The sequence below is a fragment of the Tyto alba genome, unplaced genomic scaffold (assembly GCF_018691265.1).
Source record: "Tyto alba isolate M040663 unplaced genomic scaffold, T.alba_DEE_v4.0 Super-Scaffold_6, whole genome shotgun sequence".
Lineage (NCBI taxonomy): Eukaryota > Metazoa > Chordata > Aves > Strigiformes > Tytonidae > Tyto > Tyto alba.
In genome coordinates, this window is record NW_024881327.1 from 21,229,058 (window position 1) to 21,247,640 (window position 18,583).

At 45.5% G+C, this 18,583-nt stretch overlaps 1 protein-coding gene across 1 annotated transcript in view; it reads right to left on the reverse strand.

The window, feature by feature from the left end:
* MTNR1A (melatonin receptor 1A) overlaps positions 1 to 1,178 on the reverse strand; it is a 54,384-nt gene extending 53,206 nt beyond the window's left edge. The window contains exon 1 of the mRNA XM_042808415.1: positions 777 to 1,178. Within this exon, the coding sequence (XP_042664349.1) occupies positions 777 to 969 (193 nt within the window). The 5' untranslated portion in view covers positions 970 to 1,178. The remainder of the gene's footprint in view (positions 1 to 776) is intronic.
* Between the last annotated feature and the right edge of the window lie 17,405 nt (positions 1,179 to 18,583).

The following is an 18,583-nucleotide window of genomic DNA, read 5'->3' on the forward strand; positions in this document are numbered from 1 at the left end:
GGTACACGTGTGCAGCAGCTGGTGTGACATGATAAAGCAGAATGAATCTGAAGAAGTTCCTGCCTGTCTGACCAATAATCCAGGAACTAAGAGGGATTTACTCAATATACCATCACAGACTCTATCCTATCAAAATTAAAGATTTTTTTTTTTTTTTTAAGAACATGCCTAAATTTGGTTTGTTTGGTTTTGGTGTTTTTTGTTGTTGTTGTTGTCAGATGTTTCCCATTCCCAAAGACCTAGATAGCAAGCAGAAGGTGAACAGAGAAAATGCAATTACAATCTTGGGGTGGGTGGAGGATGTCCGAATCCTGCAATGCCTATAACTTAGTATTTGCTTGATTTGAAGCTTCAACCACAGTATTTGTTACTGGAGACGTTTCTGCAACTCAAAATCGGTCAGAAGAATAGCACCCAGCATGCACAGACACACGCTGTATGCCACAGCAGGATCCCCGGTACCGTGTCTAAATTTCATTCTTAAATAAGGGTTACCTGCCTTTTTTTTTTTTTTTTTTTTGGTGAGGTGGGAACTTTTGAGACCTCCAACAAATAGCACCACGATTCGGTGGCAGACGCTAAAAACACCCTTACCCGCTCGATCACCGACTCGGTAGGAAAGACGAAGCCCTCGGCATCCGTCACCGCCGACGGCCGCTCGCAGGGGACGAAGGCACCGAGCGCCCAGCCCGGGAGCTGCGCGCCCGGGCAAAGTTTTACCGGCAGCCGCCGAGAGCACGGCGGTGCGGCCCCCCCCACCCCCACCACCCCCTTACCCGCGTTCCGCAGCTTCTTGTTGCGGTAGACGGAGAGGATGACCAGGAGGTTGCCCAGCAGGTCCACCACGATGGTGAAGATGAGGATGGCGGCCAAGGTGGAGGTCACCCACGGCGGGCGGCGCGGGGAGCCCTCGGCCGGCGGGTCCCGCGGGAGGACGGAGCTGTTCAGCTCGCTCCCGTTCACTCGCATCCTGCCGCCGCCGCCGCCTCCCGGGGCGGAGCGGGCGCGCCCGCCAGCGCTGCCTCCCGCGGTTTGGGGGGGGAGGAGGGTGGGGGGTGAAGCAGGGGCCGCGACCGCAGCCGCCCTCCGCCGCGGTGCGGGCTGCCCGCCCTAGGGAGGAGCGGGGCTGGCGGGACCGGGCGCTCGCCCCACGGCCGCGCCTGGGAAGTTTCCCCGAAGTGTGCGTGTGCCGCGGCGGGACATTTTTATAGCAGCCCCCCGCCCCACCGACCCGCCCCCGCGCCGGCACGTGCGCGGCCGCAGAGCGGAGGAGCGGGGGGGGGGTGTGTGTTTCGGTTGCCGCAGCGCCACAGCGCCCCCCGGCGGCGGCGGCCCCTTCCGCGCCCGCGCAACGCTTTCTCCCCCCGCGCCGCCCCGTCTCCGCGCGCGGTGGGTGCTGCTGCCAGAAGTGCTGCGGCTTGCGGCGCTCGGGGCTGTTCTTAGGTCTCCTGGGTTAACGCCGCCTCTTAATTAGGCGCGCGCGGAACTCCCTCCCCCGTCTTTCTTCAACGCGCCGTCGAGACATCCTTCCCTCCCTCCCCGTCGGGGAGCGGGTCGGCGCTGGTACATACAGCTCCCCGCGAAGCCGCGGTGTGTGTGGCGGGGAGAGGAGGTTGTCTGAGGACCCGCGCTCCGGGCGCACCGCCGCTGTGCGGGGGGGGGGGGGGGGGGGGGCGGCACAGACACCGCCCCGGCAGACACACACCCTGCATCCCGCCCGTCGCAGCGCGGGCGCGCAGCTGCCAGCTCGGGGGTCTGGCCGCGCCGTTCCCCGAAAGCAGCGCAGAGGGAACAGCGAGGCATGTGCCCAGCCGTGAGGAGGAACGAGGGTACCCCCCTCACCCCCCTCGTACGGTGGGTATTCCGCTAAAAAAAAACAAAACAGAACAAACAAACAAAAAAAAACCAAAACAAAACAAAACAAGGGCACTTTCTTATGACTGTAATAACGGCACTGAATCTTCTCGCGCGCGCAGTATACAGCTGTTTAAAATACCCGAGCAAACCGGGCACGGGAATGCTCTTCCACGCAGGACACCCGGCTGCGAGCGCCGATTGCCGCGCGGGCTGCGCTGCGCGGGGCGCTGCCAGCCGCGGGCCACCCCCACGCCCCGCGGTCCCGCCCGAAACTCCGGGGTGCTGCGGCTTGGGGGTACGCGGAACTTGGGCGGGGATGGGGTAGGGGGGGGTTTCGCGCGGCGGGGAGAGCCCGCAGTGGGAGTGCGGGGCTGCTCCTGGGGCGGCACCGGCTCCGCGGGGCGCAACCTGCGCTCAAGCGCCCGGCGGTTTGCAGCGTTGTACTTGTAACGGCTGCCCTTGGCGGTGTGTAATTAAAGCCACCGTTACGAGCCGTTCAAAACCGTTATGACCGACGGCGGCTCCGCCGGCCACGTTACGTCACGGCGACGGGTGTGACAAAACGCACAAAACTGCCCGCGGGGGCCCCGGCGAAGGCGGCAGCGACTCCTCGTACCCCGAGGCGCTACCGATGGCCGCGCCCCCTCCCGCCCCCCCAGCACTAAACCCCCTCTTGGGGCCCGCCGCGAGCAGCCGGCCCAGCGCTGCCGTGAAGAGACCCCCCTGGCCGGCTCGGGTCCGGATCCACGCGGGTTTTTCTTGCACCGCCACGGGCAGCGGAGCACAGCGGCTCAGCCTCCCGCGGGCGCGTGAGAGCATTTTCTTCACCGTAGAGGAGCGTTGTCTTAGTCGATGATCACTTACTGATTTGTGAAACGCCTAATGTTCCGGCAGCGTGTTTGCCCCCCGCCCCCATTAACAGCAGGCCCGGGGAGGGGTGTCGGCACGGCGGGGGGTCCCTCCGAGGCCAGCAAAGCCCGTCCCTGGCGATGGGGAGCAGCAGCCCGCAGTAGAGGGGAGGTTGCGGTAGGGCCCCCCCCTTGCCGCGGCATCGCAGCCCCTGGGCGGGGCGGGGCGGGCTGGAGGGGGTGAGCAGACCCTGCCCCATCCCCACAGCCCCCCCGGAGGTGATCCTGCAGAGAGAGGAAAACAAGCGTGTGTGTCCTCGTAGGTGCATTAACAATTAGGTTATCAAGGTGTGGAAGATTAAAATTAGGGGGAGCCAGGATCAGGGGGCCATCAGATGAAAGGTGGGCGCACGTGGAGACAGGCAGAGCTGCCTGGCCCCCGGCAGACCTCGTCAGGTGCTGCACTGGATGGCGAGGGGCTGCCTGGAGAGACTTGTGGTGTTTTACAAGGTCAGGTATTTTTAACCAGAAGGTAGAGTGGTGATGAGCATCAGCCCAGGATTTTGCTTCAAAGGGAGGGAATCGGGTCCATGAGGGGACTGCTGTGATTTGTCTCATTGCTGGGATGTTCAGCCACACATTTGCGGTTTAGACCCATGGGAGAATGGAGGCATCGCTCAGTCCCACCTTAGTGTTGTGACAAAAGTGTGTCCTGGGCACAAAGGCTGCCTGTGCTGGTGAGAGCAGTGCTTAGGGAAGGGAATGCTTCCCTGAAAAGGGAGCTAGAGAGGTCTTTTCAGAAAACCCTATAAGAGCTAAGAAACCCCAGCACCAACAAGGGCCAGGATATGTTGAGAGGCCATGTTCTGCTGCTCCATGTGCCAACTTTGCTTCCTGGCGAGTGGGAACTGAGCGTCAGCACATGGGTCAGGTACCAGCCAGGACTCCCTTCCCATTCCCCCTGGGCTGTCCTTCTCTCACCTTGACGGAGACACCTCATCCTAGAAAACATGCTGCTCTTTAAGGTGTTACAGGTGTTTACTCACACTTTGGAGAGTTTAGGATGCCACCCAAATAAGCAGGCTGTGAAAACTGTGGAGGAGCAGCTCTGGCAACATCAGGCTAGTTCACACCGATCAGCATTCAGTCACTTAGTCTTAGAGGCAGTTCGCCTGGTACTGTCTGTTACATCCTCTGGGACTGGTCTTCCTTTCCTCACATTTTCTACACCTTTTTTTTCTATATATGCTTTTTTAAAGATTAAGTGAAGTTAAATTATGCTTTACATAAAAGCAACATAGAAGTGATCAAGTCATGAAAACAAGCAAATCACTAGAGCCAGGCACCCTCTATTATAATCATTTAAATTAGGAATGGCTTCACTGTCATCAGCAAAGTCAGCAAGGATCTGAATCAACTTTTGCTGAATTTATTGCGTCAAGAAACACAGAACTTGTCTGGTCTCTCTTAGAAGAGCCTTGATTTGTCTTTGCTTGAGTTACATCGTGGGTTGACCTGTTGCCAGTCCTGTCTCTGGCCTTGTTTCCTGACTGACCTTGGACTGATGTTGTGGACTTGATTTTGGTCCTGTCTCCTGTTGATCCTACCGTGGGCTCTCTGGGTGGGTGCTGGGCCTGACTCATCTCTCTGCCCTGTCCAGGGCTGCCAGCTGAGCCTGGTGTCATCATCTGGCTCTGCTTGCTGCTCTTGTACCCCATGGGACTGTATTGTGGTTTCCCTCTGCTCCTGGCTTGCCTTCCCTTCTTGGAGCAGCTCTTAGTGCTACCCAGCAGGGACACCTGGTGAGTGGGGGGAAGTAATGGATCCACACTGTCTGTCTGAAAAGATAGGTGGAAATGTAGAAAGCACGAGAAGGAATTAGCAAGTGAGCTGGTTCTCTGAGTAAAAGATTGGAGGCTGCCTGGCAGGCGGGACTGGAATAGGTGACAGTCAGTAACAGCACCAAGTACTGAGAGTGTGCTGGTGTGGGTGCCTCGCAGAGAATGGAGTGGGAGGGCAAAGGGTGCAACACTTGTGTCCACCTGGAGAAGTCTTTGCCAGGTTACTGCATGCTTTTCATCCATCAGAGGGTGGGGATGCTGACAGCACAGATAACGTACCTTGGAAGAGGCTGACTTGGACACAAATCTGGGAGGAAGCCCTTGGAGGGCTGTACTGGGACAAGAAGGTAGGTAAGCTGTAGTGCCTGTGGCAGAGAAGCAGCAGCTCCTGATATCCTTTATGTTCTGGTGTCTTTCCCTTCTGCAGAGAAGCCCAGGAACTGCATGAAATAAATAAATGCAGACTATGTTCTGCTCAATCCCAATAGGCATTTCAGTAGTGAAATGTAGAAACAGAGCTGAGGGAGAAAGGGATGAGGTAAATGAAGTGGTTGTGTGTTTCTGTGGCAGGCAGTAGTATGGAGAGTAGGAGCAGTTGCTCATTTGAATGCTCAGCATTAAAGTATGTGGGTGCAGATTCTGTCTGGTGCTGTTCTTTGTAGTAAAGCTTACTATTTTGAGATCTTCAGAATTCCCCCATTATCCTGAAGGACAGTTATGATGCTGACAGTTCTTGGGCACTCTAGGGAAAAAAAGAAACCCACAGTTCCTTTTCACTGTGATGTTCTGAGCCACTTTCACTGTTCCGTTTGCCAGCCTCTTGGGCTGCTGTCCCAGAGTGCTGACACAGACCTTATATTGGGTTTGTGTGGCAAGGTTTTGGTGGTGGTGGGGTGACAGGGGTGGCTTCTGTGAGAAACTGCTAGAAACTTCCCCCATGTCTGATAGAGCCAATGGCATCTGGCTCCAAGGTGGACCCATCGTTGGCCAAGGCTGAGCCTGTGATGGTGATAGTGCCTCTGTGGTAACATATTTAAGGGGTAAAAAACCTGCACAACAGCAACTTCATCTGGAGAGAGGAGTGAGAATATGTCTAAGAGAAGCAACGCTGCAGACATGAAGGTCAGTGAGGAAGGAGGGGGAGGAGGTGCTCCAGTTTCTGGAGCAGAGATTCATTCCTCTGCAGCCCGTGGTGAAGACCATGTTGAGGCAGGCTGTCCCCTGCAGCCCATGGAGGTCCACGGTGGAGCAGACAACCACCTGCAGCCCGTGGAGGACCCCACACCAGAGCAGGTGGATGCATGAAGCAGTCTGCGACCCCATGGGAAGCCTGTGCTGGAGCAGGATCCTGTCAGGACCTGTGGACCCGTGGAGAGAGGAGGCCATGCTGGAGCAGGTTTGCTGGCAAGACTTGTGACCCCATGGGGGACCCAAACTGGAGAATTCTGTTCCCAAAGGACTGCACCCGTGGGAGCGACCCATGCTGGAGCAGTTCATGAAGAAATGCAGCCCATGGGAAGGACTTATGTTGGAGAAGTTCATGGATAACTGTCTCCCGTGGGAGGGACCCCATGCTGGAGCAAGAGAAGAGTGTGAGGAGCCTTCCCCCTGAAGAGGAAGGAGCAGCAGAAACAACGTGTGATGAACTGACTGCAACCCCCATTCCCCATCCCCCAGTGCTGCTGGTGGGGGAGGAGGTAAAGAAATTGGGAGTGAAGTTAAACCTGGGAAGAAGGGAGGGGTGGGAGGAAGGTGTTTTAAGATTTGTGTTTCTCATTATTCTACTCTGATTTGACTGGTAATAAATAACATTAATTTTCCCCAAGTCAAGTCTGTTTTGCCCATGACAGTAGTTGGTGAATGATCTCTCCCTGTCCTTATCTTGACCCATGAGCCTTTCATTATATTTTCTCTCTCCTGTCCAGCTGAGGAATGAGAGTGATAGAGCAGCTTTGGTGGGATCCTGGAATCCAGCTAGGGTCAACCCACCATGGTCCTTTAGTTCTCCCCACAAAGTTGCCTTGACAGCTGGTGTTCAGTACACAGCTCTTGCTGATATGCCAGTGGGTAAACATGGGGGACAATTCCACTTCCTCAACAATAAAAGTGGTGTGGCAAGAATTATGTTGCATCTCATCCCATGGTGGGAGATACCGGCTCTTCATTATGTCAGATCATTGGTTGTGATGCTGCACTACAAATTAACTTTGCTGTTGTTCCTTGTGTATTTTGGAGGAAGGATTTTGAGTATTGAAATTTCACCAGGGTTTATTTTGTGATCTGAATCTCTCTTACCCTTCTACATCTGTGTGACAAGTCTTTTATTTCAGTGTTTTTTTTCCACTTACAATCTGTGGGGTCTTCTAACTATGTGTTTTAAGTTCTAAAATAATGGTGTAAATTGTATCCTGTCTGTGAGCACCATTTTGGGGCAGATGATATAAGAGATTGATGGGAAATGAAAATTATCTTTGAAACTTTGGAAGCAGAAAAGAGACAATCTTGTCTCATCTGTGTTTTAGGGTAGGAATGTGCAGTGTTGCATATTGTTGCTGACTGTTTTAAGCATGCCACCTCATTAATTTTTATTTTAAAGCTTAATTGGGAGCTAACTTTGAACTTGAGAGGATTGGGGTGGGTAAGGTCCAGGGCTATAAATCCCGATTGGAAGCAGATACTTTCTGAAGGCTGTAGTCTGACACCAAAGTTGCTGAGATAACTGAGTTAGTACTTAGCTTTGTCATCAGTGGCTCCAACACTGTATTAAATCAGTGCTTCTAGTGGTAGATCACACTAGGCAGCCTGACTTGATACATGTAAATAAAGAGTGAGGTTGCTTACCTCAAACTGTACCTCTTACTACATGAGCCGTTTCCTTGCCCTGGCCCTTTCTTTGTCCTGTAATTCTTCAGAATATTGGTCCCTATCAACTGCTTTTGAGAGCTGATTGATATAGATAGTTCCAAAATGTTAGCAGTCCAGTGAGCGACAAGCAAAGCTGCTAGATGAGGCACTCTGTACTGCTGCATACTCGTTCACTGAGGGGACAAAACTGTTCTGTTATTTGTGACTGCCTTCTGCTTCCTCTAAGTCTGCATATAAAATGTTAAGAATAGGGATTTCCATGGTGCTAGCATTTTATAGTGTCATGACAGTGTGTCACTCTGCTGCCCTGCCCTCTGGGCACAGTCCCAGACACTGCCTGGTATGTCACTTACTTGCCTTAACTGTAGAAGTTGAAGTTAAATTAAAGTTCAGCCACCTGCATATTGAGGTTCTCAGCTGGTATTCTTTTCTTGCAAGGCTGTTGCCTGTTTATATATGCTGTTACAGTTTGCTATTTATTTCAGAGCAAACTCTGAATTTCATACTGCTTCTAGTCCATCCATTTCTCTAGTGTTCTCATTGTGCTGACCAAATGCAGGTTGTGTACTTAATAGTTACATTTGTTTTTTCTATACAGGAGTCATACTTCCTATGACAATGAGGGAAATAGCATATTCCTTTAACAGAACATGAAAAATGGTTTAAAATAGAAAATCCTCTTTCTGGTTGTATATTTTTTTATACACACCTTTGAATATTCTGCCATTATGTGTTTATTTTTTTTCCCTTTGGCAGTAATTATAACACCTTTCAATATTCCCTTGTAGTGAATGTTTTCTTTAGCATTCCTTTTGTTTACGTATGGGGAAGAGAGGGAACATGTTTTGAAATGAAATCACTAAACTGGAAAGGAATTACAGAAAGATTCATGTATTAAAACCCAGCCAGTATGGTTCTTACCAAGTGTAGAAAGGCAGAAAAATACATGCAAGCTCAAAGAATGTGTAAAGGAAGTTAACATGGAAATGGTTGAAATGAATAGGAAAAATTGAGATTGATAGTCTTTGGCATGAAGCTGGTTGAGAATGAGCTGGGGTGGGGTAAGGTGCTGAGTGTGGGGGAATGGAAGAGGTTAAAATGCTTACAATGGAAAAACATATGATTGTTGTGTGTAGTCAATACTCAAGTTTTAGGCCGTTAATACTCTATTCAAATCAGTGGAATATGACTTGACTGAAACAGTGATGGAACAAGTCTGTGATGTAAATGCTATGGAGCACTCGGCAAAGGGGCCTTTAAGAAATATGGAAATGTGCAATTAGAATTAATGGAAAAACACTTAGACTTAATCTGATTTGAAATCATCAGAGGCTGTACCAAGTATTACATGTTTTTGATAACATAGAACCTCACAAAAAAGGAACCAGTAACACAGTTGCTTTTAAAGTTTATTCAGCAAACATGGGCTGAGCCATTTTCTTCATTTAGAGTATTATCAGTAAAGCAAGGAAGAGGTCTTTGAACATTCTCCTCTGTCTGCAGTGTTTCCAAAAACCTTTTCAGTCTTGAGTCTACAAGTTACAACTTGGTCTGGGATTTGTTTGTTTCTGTTTGGCCCTTCCCACCCCCAATAAACCCAGAGTAGTCTCAGATATAGTTTGTAGATGACAATAAGGTTTATGGCATTGATTTACCTTTCCCCCTTCATCCATGAAAATGACAAAACTTCCACTAAGTCATCCAGGTGATACGCCACTGTGAGCAGTTTTTAAACTTAAGTTCTAAAAGGACAGAATGTGTATGAAGAAATGGAGGCTAGAAAGGCCAAATAAGTAATTTTGTTTGAGCTGGCAATTGTGTGCTGCTGAATGTTTGCTCAGCGTCTCTTTATATTAATTTTTCTTACTGCCTTCAACAGCTTATTTCACACTTTATCTAATTTATTTTTATTTCCTACTCTTTGTTTCTCTAATAAACTTAAAAATGGATTTAGTGACAATTTCTACTGTAGCCTGTTAATTCCCTCCTCAGTATGATGCACCAGACTTCATCCTTATTAGTATTAGTAACTCCTCAGGTTGTTAAGTCATGTGTCAATATAAAACCTAGCCACAAAAGAAACCACAATGTCAGCAAAAGTTTCTCAATCTTCTCAAGGATCTCAAAGACAACAAAGACAGCGCTGCGTCACTCCGTCACACGCGGCCCAGCCTGTGCCAGGTAACGTGAACTGCATCTTGTGATTCCTCAGCATCCTGTTCAGGGTTGGTTGTGCTCATTGGGTCTGCTGGTTTGTGCATCCTCATGGCAAGATATGTGTGTGGGTGTATGCTTATCTAACAGGTAACATCTTGCAGCTTTATTCACTATTTATGTTATCTCCCTCCACATATCCCCATTCTCTTGCTGAGGAATACAGTTTGTTCGCCCAACTTTGCCCCAATCCTTGTGCTTTGCCACAGAAGTTCTCTTCAGTTTTGAACCAGTCTCGTCCTGCAATGTAACTTCTGCACTTGCAGTTTTCATTTCACTTCCATCCTTAAATCCTCAGCCTAGGACGATAAGACACAGGTATTTATTAACTTGTTATCTCTACAGAGGATGCTGTTTCATGGTAATTATTCCCCTCTTCCAACAAACAACCTCTAACATCTGTACAGAAAAGATAAAATAAAATGAGAAGACAATAAAAATAGAAGAACCTGCTCTCCTAGCATACAAGATGAGTTATTTGTTTGTATCTTTTGCTTTGATTCTTTTCAGACTTGGTCATTCAGGCCCTGGTCTCAGTGGTATTACTTGGGATCAGCATGCAATTTACAATGGGTTTTGGCTGTCACAAAGTATCCCAGATATGAAAACAAAGAAACAAAGTAATCTGTTATAATTACCTGTAACTGCCAGTATAGAGAAGAGTAACTGTCGGTATAGAGAGAAGATCCATAATTAGCAAAAAGATGCTCATTTTTTTTTTTTTTTTTTTTTTTTTTCTTATTGATCGAACTGCTGAAATTTTACCAGTTGGAGGTACTAATTTTTCCATATATTGTCTTGCTAAGATACACCAACATTCAGTAAATTAGGGGCTGAGACTTTTATATTATTTATTAATATGCCTTAATTTGGTATAGCTCTGTGGTGTCCAAATAAAACAACTGTCAGGCTCAGTTCACTGTGCATTTGTCTTATGCACTGTTAGTAATCTTTTTGTCAGGGCTGCTAATGTCTCAGGAATCAATAAGAAAGTTTGCTATGTAGCATTGAGCAATGTTAGTGTAGGGACTGCCAGATCTTGTGGTAGTTTGAAATTTTTAAGGAGGAAAACAAAGAAACAGTGGAAATAAAGTTGTAATTTGAATAAGTGACTCATAAAATCCTTGGCACAGTTATGGATACCCTTATTTAGTTGATATGTGCCTTATGCATGATTACAGGTATATTGAGAGTAACAGAAAATTAAATGCAGTTGATGTTACAGTGTTTATTCTTATTTCAGTATTCATCATATATAATGTGATTTGTTCAAATGAAAATTCCTTTCCAAATTTTGTGTCACCCTTTCAGTGATTACTAGAATAATTTTCAGATGTGTCTCTCCCATTGTCATGCCTTTACTTAGACAGATAAAACTGCTGATGGTAGTGGAAGAAATGAGAACGTTGTTCTTATTTAAATATTCTTGAATCTGGAAGCCTGGGGTAAGTATAATCTCCGTTTCCAGTCTAGTGAAGTCTGCACACGAAATTCCAATAAATCTGATGGAGCTGATCACTGTATCACAGAACTGGGGCTAAACCATGGGTGACTCTTAAGGGAGAGACCAGAGACTTTCCTCTACCACCTTCCTCCCCATATGGCTTTTGCAGGAGTGGCAATCATTAAAGGTAAGGTGCAGTCCTACTGTGCAGTGCAGAAAGAGCAAATGTAAAGCTCTTGATAGAAGAGTCAGAGCAAAATTGCTATATTTTCCTCATAGACCTACTCATTACTGATGAGTCCAGAGAGTATCTGTGTCTTATCTTTCTCTGTGCATAGGAAAGACAACCCAGATTTAGAGAACTGCCTAGGGATGTCATGAGCATATTTCTCTAGTTTTGTTAGGCGTGTTCTAATGCTTGTTGATGAAAGTCCACACTTCAAAAAAAGTCAGTTTTCCTTATTGAGTCACCAGCTGTTTAATGCCTCTTCTCTGTGTGACTTTGTTCAGATTAACCTGTATCTGCATGACCATGTTGGGTATGTCATTACCTTTAATGAGCATGCATTGTGTGCACAATTGGCTTATTTCAGAGACAAGCTGGAGGAAGCAGCCCAGAAAATATGTTGTCACTGAAGCGCAAGGTGAACTTCAGTGTAGCAGAATCAAAATTTATAATGAAGATGATAATACGTATTTCCAGTCTGTTAAAAAAAAATAAGGAATACATAACATACTGTCTGCAAGGGGTCATACAGAAGGCCAAGGGGAGGAAGGGATTTTTGCTTTGTGTATGTTTGTCTTCTCCAAACTTCACTCTGAATTTAAGCAAAAATAATACAGTGTGCAACTGAGTTTTGGATTTATATGTGGACTGTCAAGCAGGAGGGAACCCCGGGGTTATGCAGAGCAGGGTGTGAAGCCTGGTGTTTATTGGAGACTTGGGTGAGAGGAGTTATTATGGGAAAGGAGGTGAGGAGAGAAGAGACTGCAGGCTGAGCTTTCTATTTTGTACATTAGAAATGGATTAAACAATGTGGGGACTAGTTTTTCAAAGCAAAAGGTGCACCTGCTGCTATTTTTCCTGTGCTGTCTTTCTTAGACTACCTTTCATCCCACAATGCACATGCTATCTTGTTTTCTGCCACTGACTTATGGACCTATGTACTCTGATTTCTGGGGGTTTTCCAGCTTTTTTTTTTTTTTTTTTTTTCCCCTCCTGTCCTATCTGCTTCTTGTCATTGATGTTCTAATGATAATTTAATTTTGTTTGAAAAGACAGATGTATTTTATTTTAATCTTTCCTTAAATTCCCTTATTTCAATATTTACCCATTTTTCCTTACAATAGGTGAATTTACCCACTTTTTAAGTTTACTACTATATTGCTCTTTATTTCTAAAACTGGAAACTGTTTACCGTTCCTTTCTTTTCCTGCCCAGCTTCTCGAAAATATTGTTACAGAGACCCTGTTCAAGGGCAGCTCGTGTTTTTTCTGTATAATCCTCAAAGGGCAGCCGTGGCTTCAGAACTATCCTTTTGGAGATCCAGCAATGCAAATGTGCAGTGTCTTCTTTGAGTGTGACATAGGAGGTGAGAAGTGAGTATAGTATACTGACTGTAATATAGTTTATAGAGAATAGTAAATAAGATTTGAAAACACATTTTGGATATTAGACTTTAAATCTTATTATGGGAAAAAAGGGGACACTGCATATACATGGAGCCAAGAGTTTATTGCTCTCCTGATCAAAATCTTAACAATCTAGTCAAGATACAACAAGGATATTATTAATCCAGTAATAGTAGCATTACCAGAATAATGGTGAACTCTGCCTGTGTTAAGTCAGAGAGTTATTAATGATAGCTGTTATGCTAGAAAACTTACTGATATAAGCCCCTTTTCTGTGATGGTGTGATCATCCTTTTGATGCTTCTGTGTCCTAAAGTTGATGGCACCAGTAACTTTGAAGTATAGAGGTTGGGGGTATCAAAGCAAATCATCTTTATCTCAAGTTCATTGTCTTGAGGAAAAAGTTTGACATGGGGTGTGGGGAATTGCTTCCTTCTGGGTCTTGGAGTCTCCTGGGGTTGCTGGGCCTTTGCCACACAGGGTATTCCTGGTTCTTAAGCCAAAATGGGTCAGGCAAAAGTCACTGACCACAGCGGAACCGTTAAACCAAGATACAACCAGCTCAGGCCAAGGCACAGACAATCCTGAGACCCTGCACTACCAGGTCAGCGTAAAGCCTGGTGCGTTCCGCTGGTAATGGGGAACATCGTGTTTATGGGGCTGCATAGGGGAGCTGTGGGAGTGCATGGGGGCTGTGCAAGACAACTCCACAGAGATATCCTTGCTATGACATGTGACTCAGAACCCCCACTGGAGCAAAATTTAGTGTCCCCATTCTAGGTAAGGACATCAGAGTTCAGTATCAAGATTTTCTCTTAAGAGCAAAACACGCACTGCTCAAGTGAAATGTTAGGTGAAAGCAGAGGACCTATATTTCCAGATGCTTTGCTTGTTGTGCTTCTGGGAAAGGTCTGTTCCTGTGGAAAACCTGGCTGCCAGAGCTTGGCAGTTCTGCTTAAGTCTTCTCATTTTGCTGTATGAAGTTGATGGACAGGAGAACTATCCCAAACAACGTAAGTTCTCTTTTTAAGATCCTTTCTGCTTGTCTGGAGTCTGTCTGGAGTGGCAGGTTGAAAAACCTGGAAAAGCTTTCTTTTCACACGTGGCTTGTCTCTTTATCATGTGTCTTCTGTTTCCATTTGAAATACTTCAGTGTATAGTAACTTTTTTGAGACAAATACTCTTCAGATGAGCATGGAAAAGACAGTGCTCAATAACTTCACTAAAACTTCTGTCACTGCATGGACAAGATCCAGCTCTTTCTTCCTTTTCTCTTTTACTCATTTCTGATTACTGCAGTATCTTCAGGCTTGCCAGCTGTGGTGTATGTTTCTGCTATGTTTGAATGAGCTCTATATACATGTGTAAAGCTATGCTCAATAAAAGCAGGTACAAAAAAAACCCCAATTAGATGATTTAGGTGACTGGACTTTAAGGTGACTTTTCTGTGGACGCTACTGCTGGGAGGACCTACTCTAGAGGGAAAGGAGGCAGATCTGCTCTCAGAAATGTGCAATTCCTGTCATGCTGGAAGGGGTGGGAGTTGCTTGGGCAGAAGAGGTGTCAGAAGCCTTGGCACAGCTCTATCAGGAGGTCAGTTGTACCTATATAAATATTGTAAGGGAGGTAGTGCAGTGTGGTAGAAGAGAGATAAGCCCTGGATAGGTGTCATATCCTCTTTGATGTTTCTGCCTTTTCTGTCATATTATTCCTAACACCTATCCTGTTTGCTATTAGCAAAAGCAAGTAATTATACAGGTAATAGTTAATCTTCTGTGTGGAGATTCATGGCTATAATAGCATTAAAACTTTTTTGTTACCAGTGCGAGAGACTTGTTGTGGCTCTTCCTCAGTAGGCTAGTTATGTCCTGGTTTTGACTGGGATGAAGGATTTTTCAAATGGCATTTAGATGCATGGCATATGTACACACTGGGAACATGCATCTTGCAATCCTCTCCTCCGAGGCCCTTCTTGCACCCTGGGAACTGAAAAACAAAGTAGTAGGTATCTGGGTTGGAAAAGAAGATCCTATGCTGTGTGAGAGACTGTTTAAATGCCAGAGACATTTATGTATCTAACTCTGGACAACTATTGTATTTAGACATTTAAGTCTTGAGGGGGAAGTGGATGAATCAAGGAAAAAGACTTAGCTGCTTAAGCTTAAGTAAACAGCAAAATCAAGGAGATATAACCTAGTATAAATATGTATTTAATTGATAAGACAGGCATTTTCCATCTCTTATTACCATCTGTTATTAATTTTGTATTTTCCTCTAGGACTCTCAGAGAAATTTTGAAGTACACCAAATGAACCTTAAAGTTCAGATCAATATGCACAGCAGAATGCTTAACAAAATCTTTAAACTAAGCCTTAACCTTATTGTGACATGTACGAGAAGATACACTGTTTCTGTTGGAAAGCTTGTTTGTCTGCTTCTCTTAAATGCTTTTTATGTGATACTTTGTATGCTGTTATATAGGCTACTTGCTAACATGAATACTTTGAGGTCATAGATATATTATTAAATGAACCACACCACTATACTTTTATTTTCAGTCTGCTTGCAGAACAAATGCAGTTTTAACGTTTATGAATGGCAGGTTGTAGTTATAAGAGTCCAACTTCTATCAACTTATTTTTTTTTCAATCCTGTTATCAAGGAAATAAGGTTTTTGTCCTCTGGTGAATACACTTGCCACATAATTAACACTCAAAAAGTGATCATACATGTTTATAAAACATTGTACCATTTCATTTATCTTATAACACAGAGTTACTTCTGATAGCTTCCAGAATTTGTAGCACTTTGAAAATTCACATTGGCTTACATCTGTTCCACATAACAGTGGTAATAAGACTGAGGAGGGAAGGGTGTCCAGGTCAGGTGTCAAATGCAGCACACACCTGAATCCTGTGGGGTTGATGTCATTATTGTAACTGCTGCCCAGGTGGAGGATCTGCATGTCTAAAGGTGGGCTAAGCAGGCAGCAGTAGTAGTAGCAGGAGACTGAGTAAGGAAAAGGTCTGGATAGATATGCCTGTGTGCTGGGAGGAATAAAGCCTGTGGAAGGCATCTGGGCTACTTGTCTGGAGTGCCCTAATGTCTTATTGTAAAGTTTCTGCCTTAATGGAGCCTCATGTCACAGGACAGGAGTCTATTAGTTTGAAAAGAGAGTGCACGTAAAGTCAGACTTGACTATGATGAAGCAACTGATGATTTGCAGGTGTTATGTTTGAGGAGGAAGAGCATATCTTCTTTGGCAGTAGAATTATGTGACAAAGACCTCTCGGTTACATGTATCTTGTTAGGCTGTCTCAAGACGCTCTCCTAGCATAGCTCTGTATTGTTTCTTATAGACAAAGCCTGCTGGGCACAATTTAACAGTAAAGTTACATAATAGCCAAAAGTTTGAGAAAAGGGTGTTTTTCCCTACTTGATGTAGTTGCTCCTTGCAACTGCATGTTATCAAGAGTTGCTCCTCTAGAAATGTTGCCCCATTTTTCTGTCTTTATTGATTTAACTTTCTTCTTAGTTGACTGTCTCTTATTACTGTAGCCTTTCCTCCACCTCCATCTTGGTATTTGCTTCTCAAGGTAACTTCCTCTCTCTAAATATGTGTTATCTGTGCACCCTTAAGGGTGCTATTGCAATACAGTAAACATGATGGTACAGAGTATTAGCAATTACAGCAAAGAGCTTGTGAAACTCTGAGGTCCCTTTCAGCTCTTGCTGAACAATGTAGCATGTTTAAAAACTGAAATGGACAAAGAAGCTATTACAGACCAAAGAAATGACATAATACACAAAAAATATATATACTTATGGGGAGGAAAAAAACAGAAAGATTTCATATAATATTTTGTCTTCTAAATAAAGCAACCACTTCTGAGCACATACCATACAAATACTATGTTGTTTACAAATATTAGATTGCTATTTCGGGAAAACTCTTCTGCATTTGGTGTCATGTGGAACTACGCAACATATCTAGTGTGAAAGAAAATGTGTTGTTAAAACCAATGAACTGTATCTTTTAGAAGCTGAATCAGTCACAAGAGAGTTGATGTTAAGATTTCTGAGGTTTATTTACTGGCTGACAGAACTGGAAATTGGTGAACTTTCAACCTGATTCTAGAAGTCAGTATATATGGTGATGAATAAACAAGGACAAAGGTCAACAACTTAAGAAAGGAAACTCTAAACAAACAAACAAAAATGTGTACATTAAAAAATATTGTTGTTGACCTATATTAATCTGAAATAAATTTAGGAAGATAATTTCTTTAACAAGCTAGATGAGCCTAACAAGGGGATTTGCCAGGGGGAAAATGATGACTCTTCAAGGATAATGTGGTGCTGCTTATTCTTCTGTGCAGACTGCAAGTACACAGTGGCAAGAAGGATGTGTTCAACCTGGAGATCAGCCAGGGTGGGAATTTGAACAGTGGGATCATGGTTAAAGGAAACACATGGAGGCTTTAGGCAAACTGGAGCACATACGTTTGGAAGGGAATTGACATGTCCCATTCTGACATCAACTTCTCTCTGTTTAGATGACTAATAAAGCAGAGGACTACACTTTTAGCTTACAGTTGCTTCTGAGCTGCTCGTGCATAAACCTAATAGTAAAAGTCCTGTTACTTCTTCCTTTTTAAACCTGTGAAACTGAAAAGCCATGAAATCCCTTTTGCCTCTCCCTGTGTTCCCTCCAGCCCCTGCCCTCTCCCTGCAGTCGTGGAATTTCTTCAGATCCCTGCTGAAAACCGACTTCTGTGAAGCTTTGCAGTAAACACTGCATGTTGGTATGAAGGGGTTAATAAGAGTGGATGTCCTCAATGCCCTAGGCTGCACCTGAGGGTTGGGTAGGATTAAGGCTATGAGACACAGGTGTGGGGAAGGTTGGCAGTCTTCATTTGGAAACAGGCAGATGGGGGGAGGGTTTGCTGGGGGTAACTCCTCCAGCAGAGGTGAGCTGCAAAAGGGCTGCTTGTCTTGCTGGAGTCGTGTGGAAGGTAGGAGCCCCACAGGGAGCTGAGCTGCTTTGGGGTGTGACCTGAAGAAGGGAGGTGAGCCGGTAGCTACGTGGCAGCATGAGAGGCTAGGCTGACCAAGAGGTAAAATCTCTTTCTTAAGTCAGTTTTCTGAGAAGGAGGTGTACGTAAGCATGATGGGTGGATATCATTTCAGGTCTCATTGTGATTTGCTGCTGTTGGTCTTATTACTGTCCTGGAGAAGATATATCATAATGTTTTTTAATATTGCTTAATAAAGTGGAATCTAGACTGGCTACTGTTCCTTCTAATACCCACCTCCAGTCTTTTGTGCAGCAGTCAAGACTGTGTGGCAATTTTATGACAAGCCTTTACTAATTTGCTTTCCTGTTTGAATCCTTGTTACCTCAGAGGAATAGGGTGGTCACTGTTTCTTCCTTACTGATGCCTGATTCTCTAAAAGGGGAGGAGGGACCCCCCTCTGCAGCTGCAACCAGCTTTTTGTTGGTATGTGAACAGCAACATACACTGAAGTTCAAAAAGAACAATGTACTGTAATTCTATCTCCCGTGGGTAGTGTGTTGGGTATTTCTCCTACTCAAGCAACACTGAGCACAACCAGACCTGTAGACAAAAAGGCTGGGTGTAGCTCCTTCAGCCAGAGACGCTGACAACTCAGCTGGGCTAGTTCCTAAGTTGATAGTAAAAACAGAATAGTAGAGAAATCTTTGAACAGATACTTTAAGCACAAGGAACTAGTCTGGTGTTGTGATCACAAGTTGAAGGAGAAGTTGTAGTCATTTTGAAATCCATTTATATTTTAATTCTAGTCAGGAATAAATCTTCTTTAGATGCTGCAGAATATTTATGAATTAGCTTCACACTGCA